Raw genomic sequence first — 18,615 nt, 5'->3', positions numbered from 1 at the left:
AAGGGGGGGATATATAAAGAGAAAAGAAGAGTAAGAGAGAAAAAAGGAAAAAAGAAACAGAAAAAGAGAGACAAAGGAGAGGAAATTAACCACTTGCTTACTGGGCACTTAAACCACCTTCCTGCCCAGACCAATTTTCAGCTTTCAGCGCTCTCACACTTTGAATGACAATTGCGCAGTCATGCTGCAGTTTACCCAAAATAAATTTTTATCATTTTTTTCACACAGATAGAGCTTTCTTTTGGTGGTATTTAATTGCTGCTGGTTTTTTTTATTTTTTGCTAAAAAAAAAACAAAAGGGGACCAAAATTTTGAAAAAAAAACAAACAAAACTGTTTCATAGTTTGTTATAAAAGTTTGAAAACAGGTAATTTTTCTCCTTCACCGATATGCTCTGATGAGGCTGCACTGATAGGCGGCACTAATGGGTACTGATGGGTGGCACTGATAGGTGGCACTGATAAGCGGCACTGATAGGCGGCACTGATAGGCGGCACTGATAGGTGGCACTGATAAGCGGCACTGATAAGCGGCACTGATAGGTGGCACTGATGGGCACTGGTAGGCACGACTCCATGATTATCCCGTCACCAACCACCCTCGCGAACGGGCGGTTGCTGGAAAATGGGCTGCTCAGTCTAAAATGCCCGGGCCTATTTTTTGTCCCAGTCCGGGCCTGATCCCCACCCACTTCCTAAAGCCTGCAAGTTTCGTTTTCTCCCAGCTTTCCTGCAAAATGGCATCTACAGAGCTGCGAGAGGAGCTGAGCTGCTCCATCTGCCTGAACATTTATATGGAGCCGGTGACACTGAGATGTGGACACAACTTCTGCTGGGTGTGTATTGAAAAAGTTCTGGATGTTCAGAAGGATTCAGGCAGCTACTCGTGTCCTGAATGCAGAGAGGAGTATGCGGAACGTCCCCTGCTGGAGAAGAACAGGAAGCTGTGTAATATAGCAAAACATTTCCTTGTTACTCAGACACACCTGGAGGGGTCTGGGGTCACTTGTACTTACTGTGTGCACGCTCCCATCCTAGCCGTCAAGACGTGTCTTCAGTGTGAGACTTCCCTGTGTGACATTCACCTGACTATCCACAACAGCGCTGTGGACCACGTACTGATCGAGCCCATCGATTCTCTGGTCAGCAAGAAATGTCAGACCCACAACAAGCTCCTGGAATACCACTGCTGTGAAGACGCTTCCTGCATCTGCGTGTCCTGCTTTGCTGTAGGATCCCACAGAATGCACAAGGTGGAGACCCTGGATGAGGCCATGACAAAGAAGAAGGAGAAACTCAGAGAGATCCTGGATAAGTTTACTTCCCCGGTGGGAGTTGTTGAGAAACAAGTCCAGAATCTACTGGATCTCCAGCTCGCCGAGCACAAAAAAGCCTCCGATGCTAAAAAGATGATCACATCCCTGTTTGAAGATGCCAGGGAACAGCTGGAGAAAAAGAGAGTCTGGATTCTGGACGTTATCTCTAAAGAAGAACACAAAATTGATTCTAAAATCTTGCATTTTATCCAAAAGCTGAAGATGCAAAAAGAGTTTATTTTTGAGAAGATGTGTCACCTCGAGCAGCTCTGTAAGATGGCTGACCCATTGTTGATCCTGCAAGACAAGGAAGCAGATGGCAAAGGTTTGGTTGGATTTATGGACCTCAATATTTCAGAGAAGACGGTTGATGAAGAGGACAGATCAGAAATGAGTTTGGATGAAGGTTTGATTAGGTCAAGCTTGCACGTGGCCCTTTCTGATTTAGCATCCAAAATAAAGAAAGCATCTTATATAACAAAGCCCATGGATTTATTGTTGGATTCTGACACAGCTTGTGAAAATGTCCTTGTCTCATGTGATCAAAAGGTTGCTTCCTGGGTGAGTGGTGTTCTGAATCGATCAGTCAGTTCAAGGCTTTTTACAACTTACTGTCAGGTGTTCACCAAGAATTCTTTTTTTAAAGGACAGCACTACTGGGAAGTGGACACCAGTGAATCAGACTTCTGGATGGTGGGCTTGGCATATTCCTCCATACCACGTGAGGGTCCAAAGTCAAAGATTGGAGATAATAAACAATCCTGGTGCTTGAAGAGGGCTGAAAATGGCTATTTTGGGATTCATGACTCGCTTGTGTGCAATCTTTTCCTTGAATCCCTAAGATTAGGAATATACCTGGATTATGAAGCTGGTTATCTGTCCTTCTACCAGCTGTGTGACTTAGTCAAACTCCTGTACACCTTCCATGCCACCTTCACCGAACCGCTATACCCTGCTTTTGTGGTATGGAAGGATGGCTTGATCAGGATTAAAAGCTAGAACAATCATCATTGCTGCCAACCTACTAGGCTAATTTTCAGGAACACTTTGTTGTTGAGTTGATGTTTTTAAAGTGATTCCATTATGACAGAAGTACAGGGACATGCTGTTTCTGGCTTTCTACTAAAAATGCAAATTGCCTGGTTGTGTATGACTTCTAGTGTATGTAAACCCAAGAACAAAAAATGAATATACTACCATTTACCAGACCTTAGATGTGATGGCTGCATTCATTTTCTAGCTACTGAAAATAAATAATGACTACCCAAAATTAACTTCTCTGTTTTTGGCGAGTTGTGGTAGGTCCACTATGTCATAGGGTAAATCTTTCCCCATCTTGAATAGGTTGTGATAGGATAGACAGCTATCTTTTTTTTCACTTATTAGCTCCAGTCTTTGTATTCTGTGTATATGCTCTATGTCTATGGCCAAAGGTTTGTGGACATCTGACCATCACACCTACACTATACCACAAAAATATGGGGGAACCACTCCAGATTATTTAATTTGGCTGTTTCCAGTGAAAGGAACTGTTAATACTACAGCATAGATAGACAACTGTGTGCTTCCAACCTTGTGGTAACAGGGGAAGACTCTTTTCTGTTCGAGCATTACTGTGCCCATGTGCACAAAATCACCTCCACAAAGAGATATGACCAGCTTGGTGTGGAGGAACTCGTGTCCTGCACAGAGCCTTGACTTCAACTCTACTGACCACCCTCCATAAAGACATGGTTTGGTGTGGAGGAACTTAAGTGTCCTGATTTCAACCCTACTGAACACTTTTGGTATTTATTGGAAGACCATTTGCTAGCCAAGTGTTCTTGTCCAAAATCGCCACCTGACCTCATAAATGATCTGACTGTATGAATGGGCACAATTTTCCACAGACACACTACCAAAATTTTGTGGGAAGCCCTCCTAGAAGCATGAAAGCTGTTATAGCCAGTGGTGAGTTTGAGAACTTAATATGGAGTGCAATTCCATATTAATGACCATGGTTTTGGAATGAGATGTCCAAAAAACTCATATAAGTGTGATGGTCAGGTGCCCATGAACCTTTGGACATTTAGTATCTTGCTAACCTCAATCTACTACATAGAAAATCGAAAGCCCAACACCATAAAAATAGTAATAGGCTGGCAGGCTTAGGTGCTGGGAGAGGACACACGGACTGTTAACAGCCTCTGCCCTGCAGGTAGGAGTCCTGAGCAGGGGAAGCAGAGATTGATGTTAGAGAAGAAAGGAGGGGAGGGGACAGACTGCAGGGGCACTGTAATGTAATGGGGAGCTGTGATGTAAAGGGGGTACTGTAATATAAAGGGGCAGTGTTACAGGGCCCCATTTACAGTGCAGTCCCCTTTATATCACAGTGCCCCTTTACATCACAGTCCAACTTTACATTATAGTACCCCCTTTACAGTGCAGTTCCCTTTACTTTACAGTGCCCCATTTACAGTGCAGTCCCCTTTATATCACAGTGCCCCCTTTACATTACAGAGCAGTTCCCGTTACAAAAATGTAAAGGGGACTGCACTGTAAAGGGGCACTGTGATGTAAAGGGGGACTTTGGACACTGATCTAAATGGGGGACTGTGCTGTATAGGGGCATTGTGGTGTGAAGGAGGCTAAGGACAGACTTTGTGAATATCTCATCCCCCGACCCATCCACCACAACCACCATCCTCCACCATCCTGCCATCCACAACCCCCCACATTTCCACATTTTATCTCTCATAGTTGAGGTATGCCTATGATGACAATTACAGGCCTCTCTCATCTTTTTAAGTGGGAGAACTTGCACAATTGGTGGCTGACTAAATACTTTTTTGCCCCACTGTACCTAGCATTTTCAAAAGCAAGATATCGATGAGATGTCCCAGGACCTCATGCTTTTTTCATTGGGCATTTACTATGAGGGGCATCCATTTTTATAGAGCACAGTGTAAAGCAGGGGTGCTGAACTTTTTGAAGAGCGAGGGCCATGTAAGTGATTTGGTAACCAGTTGCAGGCCACATTGAAATGAAATGGTTCAGAATTTTGAGTTTTTATTTTGAATAGCATAATGAAGATAACAATCAGGATCATTCATTTTCCGTGGGACCAGTCCCCGTTGGATGTTTACCCACTGTTGAATCACAAAAATCTAATTTTTTCTTAGCCAAATCAGATTAATCCCGCTCTCATGCTCAGATGTGACAAGCTAAAAAAGCTCTGAACCAGTGTTGCAACCTTCACTATATCAGGGTCTATACAACCATCCCTTGAATTGGCAAAACAAGGGCTGTGGACAAAAGAACAACAGACCAGGGAAGCGCATGCCCTAGTAGTGCAGTAAACTTCTTTATTGATCAAAGTTAAATGACACATAATGCACTCACATGCAGAGGTGGCTCTAGGCTTTGTGAGGCCTTAGGCAAAACTTACACATTAGGCCCCACGGACTGGGACACTCCGTGATGAGGCCGCTATTCCTCAGGCTGCGGGCAGTATCTGATTTGTCCGTCAGCTCCTAAGCCACAGAGTCCCAGTGGGGGTAGGCAGAGCCACCGGCGTCAACTTCAGTGATTGAGAACAGGCAAATTAGGCGGCCGCGAGGCCCCTGTGAGTGCGAGGCCTTAGGCGACCGCCTAATTTGCCTAATTAGAGAGCCGCCTCTGCTCACATGCTCCCAGAATGACACCAAGCTCATCCCACAACTGTGAGAATCCGCCTTCCGAACCCCTGTAGATGCCACTAGATGTAATTCACTTGGCTAAAGGCTACTCTCCCGTGTCTGTGTGTTAGAAAGAAAAGAGAAGAGCTGGGAGCTGGTTGCAATTAAGGGCTTTTGTGCGGGTTGCCATAGTTATGACGAATTTGAGGGGCATGGCCTCCTCTTTTAAGCATCCGTTCCTTCCTAACACACAGACAGAAGGAGAGTAGCCTTTAGCTCAATGGATTAAATCTAGTGGCATTTATACAGGGGTTCTGAAGGTGGATTCTCACAGTTGTGTGATGAGCTTGGTGTCATTACAGACGCATGTGAGTGCATTATGTGTAATTTTATTTTTGCTTAATAAAGAATTTTATTGTACTAGGGCATGCGCTTCTATGGTCTGTTGTTTTTTTTTACATTTTTTTATTAATAAATAATCATATTAGGTTTAAGGTCACGGGCCACTTCAGATGGCTCCACAGGCCATGGGTTGAGCATACCTGCTGTAAAGCATTGTAAGGAACTTTAAACTATGCTTGGCAAAAGCGACTATTCACAGTCTGATGTTAATGAAGCCATTACTGTTAACATCTAATTAAGGCCATGTAATGTAGCTGGGCTAGCACTTGGAAAGGTTATCCCCTTGTTAATTCTGTATCTTTCACTGAGTACAGTTTCTGTTCAAGAATTGGCTCCTGGCATGTAGTGATGGCCTGGGTTTGGTTTGCAGGAGGATCCACAAACCCAACCTATGGAATCCAGTTTGCAAGCAGCTGGGCCACAGCGTCCTTGGTTGTTGGGATGCAGGTGGCATAGTGATATTGACACTGATTGAAGCGGGGGTCCACCTATCTATCGTTATTTTTTTTTTGAGTTCATTCACAAACTTTTCTTCTCAGCATTACATACTCACATATTGTGTGTAATATGTCCGCCTGTGTCAGATTTCGTCGGAAAGAATAACTTATATTATTCACTGCAGGTGGTTTCCATCTTCATTGTGGGCATTTGAAGCCCACAAGCATTTATTTCCTGGATGTGGTGAATGCTGTGCTCCCAGCATTCACCACTCGTTCCCGCACATGCTCAGTGGCATCCTGGGAAGCCTGAGACTAGCTCCCAGGAGTCCGGGAGAGGCTAGAAACACGCCTACTCCCACGGGAGGAGAACCAGGAAGTGCAAAGAAGAATAGAAAAATAAAAGGTAATTACGGCGATTTAAATTTTTTTAAACGGCATGTCAGCATCTAGGCAAGAAAGAGAATACATACAGATATTGTTCAAAATTTGGGTGGAACTCCGCTTTGAGTAAGAGTAGCCAGCGGTTCAGTGGGTGGGAGAACTAGCAAAATCTTGCTTGGGTCTCATGGTCTGCGCGCTCCTGCACAAGCCTAGGACTAGTCCTTCCTAGTAACCAGTGTCAGTTAATTAACCCTTTGTGCTGCATTAGTGGCACCAGTATCAATGTTAATGAACCCCTTTATGCTGCATTAAGGGGTTTATAAACACTGACTCTGGTGGCACTAATGCAGCACAAAGGGGTTAATTAACTGACACTGGTCACTGATGTATTACATTAACCCCTTCATGCTGCAGATTACAAATACCATTGGTAATTAACTACTTTCCGACCAGCCGCAGTACATATAATGTGATGGGGGGGGGCAGCTACAGGCCCCGCGACGTAGTTAGTGTCGCTATCACAGTCCCACTATAAGTCGCTGATCGCCACCATTACTAGTATATATTAATGTAGCAGAAACTCTAACCTCTTTCAGTCTAATGAGAACCTTTGAGGCCACAGACTGCTGACGTCCTTCAATATGTAGTGGTTTGTGAGGCATAGTGGGAGCAAAGGGCACTGGGCGCCAGACACTTCTTGGATGCAAAAGAGGTTTTATTTCTTTTAACAGTCCTTTTATATTTTGCAAGGGAAAGAGGGTTGGGGCCAGGAAACCCTTAAGTAGTTGCAATTTTAATAGGTAGACTCCGAGACTTCAATAGGAGGACAGCGATACAGGGAAAGGCCCCAGCAAGGCACCACTTCTGCACATGCAGGTTTGCTGTCCCCTATGGCTACAGTATTTAACAAGTTCCTAATTCAAACATAACAGTTCTCTCAGCTTCACTACAACGTCTACTTGTAGTTCTTCAGCCCCTTGAGCTCCTGGTCTCTCGCTGGACTCTCTGATTCACTAACTCTGAATCCCGTGAGCTTCTCAAGGCTTTTGCGGTGGTATCTCCCGCAAGTGTCACCCTCACTTCCTTGCTGGGTCCTTAGCTTGGCACTTCGGATACCTTCAAGCTTCACCCCTGCTGACTGGCTCGGTCCCTGGCTTGACACACAAGGCTGCTCTACAAGCGTCACCTGGTTGGGTCCTGACTTGCTCACCGCCTGAAGTTTCCCGATTCTCCAACGTGCCCATTCGGTGAGAATACTGCTCCGGTACTTGTGGTCCCTGGTAAAGGTGGTTGGCCCCTTAGTGGCAACAGCTTCCCTTCTACCTCCGACCACAACAGGTTCTCTGGCCTGGCAGAATTGCCACTTTCAGTTGGACTGCAAGCTTCAATCCCAACCCTGCGCTGCTCTCATTACTTCTAGATAGGCCCTCACACAGCCTGGCAGCCAGATGCCCCTGGGATAGGCCCAATCGCCGGCCTAGAAGCCCGGGGCAGACGACACACGTCCACCCAGATGGCGGTCTGGGTGACACAGAACATAGATAACCTGACTCCACCCAAATATATAGGCTCTCCTAGCAGGCAAAGGGATTCAAGAAAACCCCCGTCCATTTGCTGAGATAACCCACATACCCATAAACTGACCTTGAGTTGTCCTTCTCATATCTAGTACCACCAAGTGCCCGGCCACCTAGTGGTAGTAGAGAAAAGTACAACAAGGCCAAACTTAGGGAGAAATCAATGGACCTCTAACAATTTAATTATGGTAGCTACCCCTGACAAGGAATTTGGTGAGGAGCTGCCTGACTAAACCCCAGGGCACTACATTAAAAAAACAAAATTCCAGTATATATTCCATCATTTAGTAGACTCTATAGCTTTCAAACAAACCAATTAATATACACTTATTTTTTTAACAAAGACAGCATTATACATTTTGGCCTATATTTATAAAAAAAAAAAAAAAAGTTATTTTTTATTGGATATGTTTTATAGCAGAAAGTAACCCCCTGGGGGGGTTATGAGTGCAGCCTCATAAGTGTCCTGATTAGCCTTGCCAATGCAGCCAAATACACCAATTTGGGTTATTTTTAACAAAGAAATGTAGCAGATTAATCTTTGGCCTAAATTTACGAATTAGGATTACTTATTTGCAAACTTTTATAACAGAAACTAAGAAAAAACTGTTTTTAAAAAAGAAAAATCAGTATTTTTTCATTTATATAGCAAAAAATAAAAAACCCAATGGTGATTAAATACAAAAGAAAGTTCTACGTGTCCCAAAAAATGATAAAGATCAGAAAGTGTGACAGTGCTGAAATCTGACAATTGGCCTGGGCAGGAAGGGGGTAAAAATCAGGGGGGGTGAGGGCCGCACCCGGGTGACACCTGACAGAGGGGTGACACCCATCGGCAGGGCCCAGGGCAACACCACTGCACTGATCCGCATCTCTCGCAGGATTTCCAAGCTGTCCCCGCTGACTGCTGGCCTCTGTCTCACACAGCTGAGCAGAGCGAAGCCGCCTCCCCCTCCTCTCTGTTTACATTCTCACAGGAGGAGAAACACTTCTGAGGATGTCCCTTGATGTGAGGTATGCACTGAAGGGGGGGGGTCTGTACTGAAGGGGGGGTCTGTACTGAAGGGGGGGACTGTACTGAAGGGGGGGTCTGCACTGAAGGGGGGTCTGTACTGAAGGGGGGCCTGCACTGAAGGGGGAGTCTGTACTGAAGGGGGAGTCTGTACTGAAGGGGGAGTCTGTACTGAAGGGGGGTCTGTACTGAAGGGGGGGTCTGCACTGAAGGGGGGTCTGTACTGAAGGTGGGTCTGCACTGAAGGGGGGTCTGTACTGAACTGAAGGGGGGTCTGTACTGAAGGCAGGTCTCCACTGAAGGGGGGTCTGCACCGAAGGGTGGTCTGTACCGAAGGGGGAGTCTGCACTGAAGGGGGTCTGCACTGAAGGGAGGTCTGCACTGAAGGGGGGCCTCCACTGAAGCCGGGTCTGCACTCAAGGGGGGGGTCTGCACTGAAGGAGGTTCTGAATTGAAGAGGGGCCTGTACTGAAGGGGGGTCTGCACTGAAGGGGGGTCTGTACTGAAGGTAGGTCTATACTAAAGGGGGGTCTGCACCGGTGGCCGCCCATGCATTGTTGGCGCACAGGCCCCCCTATCCCTGCTGCCACCTTCCTCCGGACTCATGGACTCCTATGTCGGGGGGCAGGAGGGGGGTGTATTTTTTTGAAGTACCTAATTGGAGCCAGAGGCTCTAATAGGCTTCAAAATAGGGTGGGCTCGGGGCGCAGAGAGTGCGCCCTGATCCCACCTAATTGTGTGACCATAGTGAATGAACATTCACTATTTTTACACCACAGTGCCTCCCCGCCAATCAGGAGGCAGGTCAGTGAGACCTGTTTCCCGATTGGCCAAAGTGCCAGGCGTCCCTATCTGCGCTTTGGCAGAAGTGGGAGACAGAGCAGAGGAAGCTGTCTGGAGAAGACACAGGAGAGGAGTAGAGGACACCAGGTAAGTGGTGCTGTAAGTGTGCCACAAGCCACCCGTGGAGGGGGGAGCTGTGAAAGTCCCACGAGCCACCCATGGGGGTGGGGGAATTATGTGCTGTGAAAGTGCTGCGAGACACCCGTCTGGGTGTGCAGTGAAGTGTTCTGCGAGCCACCCGCAGGGGGGGTGAAAGTGTACTATATGTGGACTGATCTGTATACTATCTGTGGGCTGATCTGTATACTATCTGTGGGCTGATCTGTATACTATCTGTGGGCTGATCTGTATACTCAGCCCACATTTATCAGTGGCAACATTTGGGGCACAGTGGCAGCATTTAATGGGCACAGTGGCAGCATTCGGGGCACAGTGGCAGCGTTTGATGGGCAAAGTGGCTGCGTTTGATGGGCAAAGTGGCTGCGTTTGATGGCACAGTGGCAGCGTTTGATGGCACAGTGGCTGCGTTTGGTACAGTGGCTGCATTTGATGGGCACAGTGGCTGCATTTGATGGCACAGTGGCAGTGTTTGATGGCACAGTTGCTGCGTTTGGTACAGTGGCTGCATTTGATGGGCACAGTGGCTGCATTTGATGGCACAGTGGCAGTGTTTGATGGCACAGTTGCTGCGTTTGGTACAGTGGCTGCGTTTGATGGGCACAGTGAGGCTGCTATTGATAGGGTTTTTTTTCAGAATTTTTCAGTTTGTTTGGGGCCAGCAAACATTTTGAGCACCAGCCGCCACTGCTGTACACTATCTGTGGGCTGATCTGTATAATATATGTGGGGCTGATCTGTATAATATATGTGGTGCTGATCTGTATACTACATGTGGTGCTGATCTGTATACTACATGTGGTGCTGATCTGTATACTATCTGTGGTGCTGATTTTTATACTATCTGTTGTGCTGATCTGTGTACGATCTGTGAGGCTGAGCTGTATACTCTGTCCTGTGATTCTGGGGCTGTATACTCTGCCCTGTGATTCTGGGGCTGTATACTCTGTCCTGTGATATTGAGCTGTATACTCCTGACACTATGGGTGGAAGCAAGTGCAATACAGGGGACAGAGTGGGTGGATTCTACAAGGGGTGGGGCTTATGGGAAGTGGGAGGGGTCAAAAAGGAAGGGCGGGGTCTGGCGCCCCCCCATCCTAAAACTTCACCAGCTGCCACTGGTCTGCACTGAAGGGGGGTCTGTACTGAAGGGGGGTCTGCACTGAAAGGGGTGGTCTGCACTGAAGGCGGGTCTGTACTGAAGGGGGGTCTGTACTGAAGCGGGGTCTGTACTGAAGCGAGGTCTGCACTGAAGGGGGGGTCTGCACTGAAGGGGGGGTCTGCACTGAAGGGGGGTCTGTACTGAAGGAGGTGGTCTGCACTGAAGGGGGGTCTGTACTGAAGGGGGTGGTCTGCACTGAAGGGGGGTCTGCACTGCAGGAGAGTCTGTATTAAAGGGGGGTCTGCACTAAAGGAGAGTGTGTACTGAAGGGGGTTTGTACTGAAGGGAGGATCTGTACTGAAGGGGGGTCTGCATTGAAGGGTGGTCTGTTATGAAGGGTTGTCTGCACTAAAGGAGGGTCTGTACTGAAGGGGGTGGTCTGTACTGAAGGGGGGTCTGTACTGAAGGGGGTCTGCACTGAAGGGGGTGTCTGCACTTCAGGGGAGTCTGTACTGAAAGGGGGTCTGCACTGAAGGAGGGTGTGTACTGAAGGGGGTTTGTACTGAAGGGAGGAGCTCCACTGAAGGGGGGTCTGCACTGAAGGGTGGTCTGTTATGAAGGGTGGTCTGCACTGAAGGGGGGTCTGCACTGAAGGGGGATCTGTACTGAAGCGAGGTCTGTACTGAAGGGGGGTCTGCACTGAAGGGGGTCTGTACTGAAAGGTGGTCTGCACTGAAGGCAGGTCTGTACTGAAGGGGGTGGTCTACACTGAAGGGGGGTCTGCATTGAAAGTGGTGATCTGTACTGAAGGGGGGTTTTTGTACTGAAGGTGGGTCTGTTCTTAGGGAGGGGGTGTCTATACTGAGGTAGGGGGGTCTGTACTGATGAGAGGGGTTTGTACTAAGGGGGGTCTGTACTTAGTGGAGGGGGGTCTGTATTTAGTAAAGAGGGGGGTCTGTACTGAGGGAGGGGGGGTCTGTATTTAGTAGAGGGGGGGGTCTGTACTGAGGGGGGACTATAGTTGGTGGAGGGAGGTGACACCATGTTTTTCTGCAATGGGTGACACCAACCCTAGTGACACCACTGGTGAAAATGTCTGTATTGAAGTGGTTAAGTTGATTTTAATATTACATTTCTGGAAAATCTAAAGGAGATTTTAAAGTCAGGCTTAAAACTTTAAAAGTCTTTGCATCGACTTTTCTTTGTGCCTGTGAACGTTATCCAGATGCTTGCTAACCAGTAAAAAAACTTGGTTGTAGGCTCAGTTTCCTGGCTTTAAAAGGGTTAAAAACCAGACAACAGGAACACATCTCCACCCACTTCCTAAAGCCTGCAAGTTTCGTTTTCTCCCAGCTTTCCTGCAAAATGGCATCTACAGAGCTGCGAGAGGAGCTGAGCTGCTCCATCTGCCTGAACATTTATATGGAGCCGGTGACACTGAGATGTGGACACAACTTCTGCCGGGTGTGTATTGAAAAAGTTCTGGATGTTCAGAAGGATTCAGGCAGCTACTCGTGTCCTGAATGCAGAGAGGAGTATGCAGAACGTCCCATGCTAGAGAAGAACAGGAAACTGTGTAATATAGCAAAACATTTCCTTGTTACTCAGACACACTTGGAGGGGTCTGGGGTCACTTGTACTTACTGTGTGCATGCTCCCATCCTAGCCGTCAAGACCTGTCTTCAGTGTGAGACTTCCCTGTGTGACGTTCACCTGACTATCCACAACAGCACTGTGGACCACGTTCTGATCGAGCCCATCGATTCCCTGGTCAGCAGGAAATGTCAGACCCACAACAAGCTCCTGGAATACCACTGCTGTGAAGACGCTTCCTGCATTTGCGTGTCCTGCTTTGCTGTAGGATCCCATAGCATGCACAAAGTGGAGACCCTGGATGAGGCCATGACAAGGAAGAAGGGGAAACTCAGAGAGGTCCTGGATAAATTAACTTCCCAGGTGGGAGTTGTTGAGAAACAAGCCCAGAATCTACTGGATCTCCAGCTCGCCGAGCACAAAAAAGCCTCTCATGCTAAAAAGAAGGTCACATCCCTGTTTGTAGATGCCAGGAAACAGCTGGAGGAAAAGGTAGCCTGGATCCTGGATGTTATCTCTAAACAGGAAGACAAATTTGATTCTAAAATCTCACATCTTATCCAAAAGCTGAAAATGCAAAAAGAGTCAATTTATGAGAAGATGCGTCATCTCGAGGAGCTGTGCAAGATGGCGGACCCATTGCTCATCCTGCAAGACAAGGAAACAGATAGCAAAGACTTTGTTGGACTTGGGGACCTCAGTATTGCAGAGGAGACGGTCGATGAAGAGAATAGCTCAGAAATGAGGTTTGATGAAGGTTTGATCACAACAAGCGTGCACGTGGCTCTATCTGATTTAGCGCTAAAAATGAAGAAAGCATCTTATACAATGAAGACTGTGGATCTATTGCTGGATTCTGACACAGCTGCCAACAGTGTCCTTGTCTCAGGAGATCAAAAAGTTGCTTCCTGGGTGAGTGGTGTGCTGAGTCGATCAGACAGTTCAAAGCGTTTCACATCTTACTGTCAGGTGTTCACCAAGAATTCTTTTTTTAAAGGACAGCATTACTGGGAAGTGGACACCAGTGAATCAGACTTCTGGATAGTGGGCTTGACATATGCCTCCATACCGCGTAAGGGCCCAGAGTCAAAGATTGGAAACAATGAACATTCCTGGTGCTTGAATAGAGCTGAGAATGGCTATCTTGTGATTCACAACTCGCTTAAGAGCAAACTTTCACTTGAATCCCCCATTCAAAGATTAGGAATATACCTGGATTATGAAGCTGGTTTTCTGGCCTTCTACCAGCTGTGTGACTCAGCCAAACTCCTGTACACCTTCCATGCCACCTTCACTGAACCTCTGCACCCTGCTTTTGTGGTATGGAAGGGTGGCTGGATCAGGATTAAAAGCTAGAATAATCATCATTGTTGCCAACCTATGACACAAATTTTCAGGAACACTTTGTTGCTAAATTGATGATTTTTAAGTGATTCTATTGTGATAGAAGTAAAGGGACATGCTGCTAAAGTATGCATTCTGCTAAAAATGCAAATTACCTGGTTGTGTATAACTTCTAGTATATGTAAACCCAAGAAAAAATTGAATATATCACCGCTTTCCAAACTTTAGATGTGATGGCTGCATTCATTTTCTAGCTCCTGAAAATAAATGATGACTACACAAATTTAACTTCTAAGTTGTGGTAGGTGCAGGACATTATAGTGTAAATCCTTCTCCATCTTGAACAGGCTGTGCTGGGACAGACAGCTTTCCTTTTTTTCACTTGTTGACTCCAGTCTTTGCATTCTGTGTATATGCTCTATGGCCAAAGGTTTGTGGACATCTGACCATCACACCAACACTATAATACAAAAATATGGGGGGATCCATACACATGATTGGATTTGGCTGTTTCCAGTGAAAGGAACTGTTAATACAACAGCATAGAAAGACAACTATGTGCTTCCAACCTTGTGGTAACAGGGGAAGACTTGTTTCTGTTCCAGCATGACTATGCCCATGTGCACAAAATCACCTCCACAAAGATATGACCAGCTTGGTGTGGGGGAACTCAAGTGTCCTACACAGAGCCCTGACTTCAACCCTACTGACTACCCTCCATAAAGACATAGTTTGATGAGTTATGTGTGGAGGAACTCATGTTCTGCAAAGAATACTGATTTAAACCCTACAGACCACCCTCCATAAAGACATGGTTTGATGAGATTGGTGTAAAGGAACTCGAGTGCCCTGCACAGAGCTCTGACCTCAACCCTACTGACCACCCTTCATAAAGACATGGTTTGATGAGTTTGATGTAGAGGAACTCGAGTGTCCTGCACAGAGCCCTGACCTTAACCCTAATGAACACTTTTGGGATTTATTAGAAGACCATTTGCTAGCCAAGTCTTCTTGTCCAAAATCGCCACCTGACCTCATAAATGATCTGACTGTATAAATGGGCACAATTTTCCACAGACACACTACCAAAATTTTGTGGAAAGCCTTCCTTGAAGCATGAAAGCTGTTATAGCCAGTGGTGAGTTTGAGAACTTAATATGGAGTGCAATTCCATATTAATGGCCATGGTTTTGGAATGAGATGTCCAAAAATCTCCTATAAATGTGATGGTCAGGTGCCCATAAACCTTTGGACATTTAGTATCTTGCTAACAACAATCTACTACATAGAAAATCAAAAGCACAACACCATAAAAATAGTAATAGGCTGGCGGGGTTAGGAGTTGGGAGAGGACACACGGACTGTTAACAGCCTCTTCCCTGCAGGTAGGAGTCCTGAGCAGGGGAAGCAGAGATTGATGTTAGAGAGGAAAGGAGGGAAGGGGACAGACTGCAGGGGCACTGTAATGTAATGGGGGGCTGTGATGTAAAGGGGGCACTGTAATATAAAGGAGCACTGTTACAGTGCCCCTTTACAGTGCAGTCCCCTTTATATCACAGTGTCCCCTTTACAGTGCAGCCCCCTTTATATCACAGTGCCCCCTTTACAGTGCAGTTCCCTTTACATTCCAGTGCCCCCTTTACATTCCAGTGCCCCTTTTACTGTGCAGTCCCCTTTATATCACAGTGCCCCCTTTACATTACATTGCCCCTTTACAGAGCAGTTCCCGTTACAAATAATGTAAAGGGGACTGCACTGTAAAGGGGCACTGTAATGTAAATGGGGACTGTGGCAATTGATCTAAATGGGGGACTGTGGGGCATTGTGTGAAGGGGGCTAAGGACAGACTTTATAATAGTGAAATTATGCGACAGATAGGGTTGTTTATGGCAGATATTCCAGGGACCCCATTGTTGATTATAGGGGATTTCAATAATGTATGCAATCCTAGTATGGATAGATATCCAGCAGGCCCTAATGTAGATACTACAATCTATAGTTATATTTAGGAGCTGGGACTGCGGGATATATGGCATCTTAGGAACCCGATTTCTAATGCATATTCCTGTTGTTCTAGCACCTACCAGACCTTATCAAGAATAGATTTGTCCTTGGGTACAGATTTAGTTCTTCCCTGGGTCTCTAATATTCAATATTTAACGAGAGGTTTATCGGATCATTCACCTATAGTAGTAACGTTAAATAAAATAAAGCCTAAAATTAGGATTGCAGATTTAAATGAAGAAAGCATCTTATATAACTAAGTCAGCGGATCTAGTGCTGGATTCTGACACGGCATGCAACAATGTCCTTGTCTCAGGAGATCAAAAGGTTGCTTCCTGGGTGAGTGGGGCGCTAAAACGACCGGTCAGTTGAAAGCGTTTCACTTCTTACTGCCAGTTGTTTGCCAAGAATTGTTTCCCTAAAGAAAAGCATTACTGGGAAGTGGACACCAGTGAATCAGCCTTCTGGATGGTGGGCTTGGCATATGCCTCCATAACGCGTGAGGGCCCAAGGTCGAAGATTGGAGACAATAAATATTCCTGGTGCATGAACAGGGCCGGGATAAGCTATTTTGTGATTCAAGACTCGCTTGTGACCAATATTCCGCTCAAATCTCCCATTTAAAGATTAGGAATATACCTGGAATATCAAGCTGGTTATCTGTCCTACCAGCTGTGTGATTCAGCCAAACTCCTGTACACCTTCCATGCCACCTTCACTGAACCTCTGCACCCTGCTTTTGTGGTATGGAACGATGGCTGGTTCAAGGTTAAAAACTAGAATAATCATCATTGTTGCCAACCTACTACACTCATTTTCAGGAACACTATCTCTAAGCTGATGTTTTTAAAGTGATTCTATCATGGTAGAAGTTGGTGGTGTTTCTGGCCTTCTTCTAAAAATGCTAATAGCCTGGTTGTGTTTAAAAACCCAAGAACAAAAACGGAATATATTAGTGCTTACCAGACTTCAAATGTCATGGCTGCATTTGTGTTCTAACTCCTGAAAATAATAGCAAAAAAAAAGAAAGAGATGGGACTTTGAGTGAGGCAGGTCACTGAATGCATACCTTATTCAAATCATTTATAAAATTATTTATTAATAACAAATCACGTTATAGAGAGTGTCAATCAGTAAATATAGGACACAATGTACTATGATACACTTGTAGGAATATATAATTGTTATACAGAGTAAGGTAAAACATAATCAGCATTACAGTTACATGCTCAATTGATTGCTCACTATGAGCAATCAATTATATTCATTGATTTTTTATGAATGGATGAGTGTTTTTATGTAACTGTAATGCTGATTATGTTTTACCTTACTCTGTATAACAATTATATATTCCTACAAGTGTATCATAGTACATTGTGTCCTATATTTACTGATTGGCACTCTCTATAACGTGATTTGTTATTAAATAATTTTATAAATGATTTGAATAAGGTATCCATTCAGTGACCTGCCTCACTCAAAGTCCCATCTCTTTCTTTTTTTTTTGCTGTTTAACACATATTTAGGATGGAGGCTTGCCACTGCCATGATCAGTTTGTTTTAGGTCGCATCATTCATATTTCCTGAAAATAATAGATGACCACCCCAAAATGGACTTCTCTGTTTTAGGTGGGTTGTGGTAGGTCTATCATTCTGTCCAGGACTATGTAGAGTAATTCCTTCCCCCATCTTAAACAGGTACAAACAGATCTTCCCCCATCTTAAACAGGTACAAATACTATATGGCCAAATGGACACCTGACTATCACATCTACATTATACTACAACAATATTATGTGAACCCCTCTCCAAATTATTGAGTTCACGTTTTCCAGGAAAGGACACTGCTTAATACTACAGCATACAAAGACCATAGCTCCCAACTGTCCCTAATTTCGAGGGATTGTCCCTGATTTGGAACAAAGCCCATCTGCTACTCTTTCCTCCTCATTTGTCCCTCATTTTGGTCTAATCTATATAGTTTGCATATAAAATGCACTTTTTATCTTTCAAAAAGTGTTTCCCAGAGCTAAACCTTTCATCCAATTTCTAAATTGCTGCATTTGTAAATTTCAAAAGCCAGTATAAAGGAAAGATAGTGGTAAAAAAAAAAAAAGCACTCGTGGGTTTAACTAAATATAAATATAAATAAATATATATATATATATATATATATATATATATATATATATATATATATATCACACTACCCCCGTAGGAGCTGCTGGGTAGTTCATTCCTTTTCACTAGTGTGGTTCTGTTACCCCCCCTTCCTTGAACTAATGACACAGCAGATAGTCCAGGACAGTTAAAACATTGTCAGAGGTAAATAGAAAACACCGCGCTAACCAGTGAAATAAATAAAAAAATAAAAAGCTGCTGCATACAGTTTGACAAAAACAACAAAATAGGCATATAGAAAAATGCAGCGCATGTACAAAGGAACATAGGTCTTTATAATGGTGAAACAGTAAAGAAATCACTAATTAACCACAGGTGCCTTGAAACACAAACGTCCATAGATGGATGTGAATGTCCAACCGCACAGGAGGTATAAGTACTCCAAGGGGTGGTGATGGTCTGATGGTTGTCAGAAAACACCTGGCATCATACAGCGACTTCCCAACCGAGAAACTGGGTCCCAATGGGTCATTCAGAGAAAGTGCAAAAAAGCCTCTTACCAGATCCTGTGGATTCCCATGTCAGCGACAGGGAATCGCATGCGCAGTTTGTCACAAATGACATGGAATGGGAGCTCAGGAATCGCCAATCCCTTGGATTGTGGTCTGTATGGATCTCGGCCGGCAACCGGATGGGTCCTCACAACGA

At 45.2% G+C, this 18,615-nt stretch overlaps 2 protein-coding genes and 1 pseudogene across 2 annotated transcripts; all 3 read left to right on the top strand.

Annotated features, from left to right (window-relative positions):
- The first annotated feature begins 702 nt into the window (after positions 1-702).
- Positions 703-2,314, top strand: LOC141147612 (E3 ubiquitin/ISG15 ligase TRIM25-like). Its single transcript, XM_073634843.1, has one exon. The coding sequence runs from the start codon at positions 737-739 to the stop codon at positions 2,312-2,314; it is 1,578 nt and encodes a 525-aa protein (XP_073490944.1). The 5' UTR covers positions 703-736.
- A 9,839-nt stretch (positions 2,315-12,153) lies between these two features.
- LOC141148528 (E3 ubiquitin/ISG15 ligase TRIM25-like) lies at positions 12,154-14,009 on the top strand. The gene has a single exon (XM_073636069.1). It carries the CDS (start codon positions 12,211-12,213, stop codon positions 13,792-13,794), a length of 1,584 nt encoding a protein of 527 aa, XP_073492170.1. The 5' UTR covers positions 12,154-12,210; the 3' UTR covers positions 13,795-14,009.
- Positions 14,010-15,210: 1,201 nt separating this feature from the next.
- Positions 15,211-16,785, top strand: LOC141148529 (tripartite motif-containing protein 14-like; annotated as a pseudogene).
- The last annotated feature ends 1,830 nt before the right edge of the window (positions 16,786-18,615 follow it).

Source organism: Aquarana catesbeiana, linkage group LG06, assembly GCF_042186555.1.
Source record: "Aquarana catesbeiana isolate 2022-GZ linkage group LG06, ASM4218655v1, whole genome shotgun sequence".
NCBI lineage: Eukaryota > Metazoa > Chordata > Amphibia > Anura > Ranidae > Aquarana > Aquarana catesbeiana.
The sequence above is the reverse complement of the archived record's forward strand: the minus strand, read 5'-3'. Positions and strand labels throughout refer to the sequence as shown.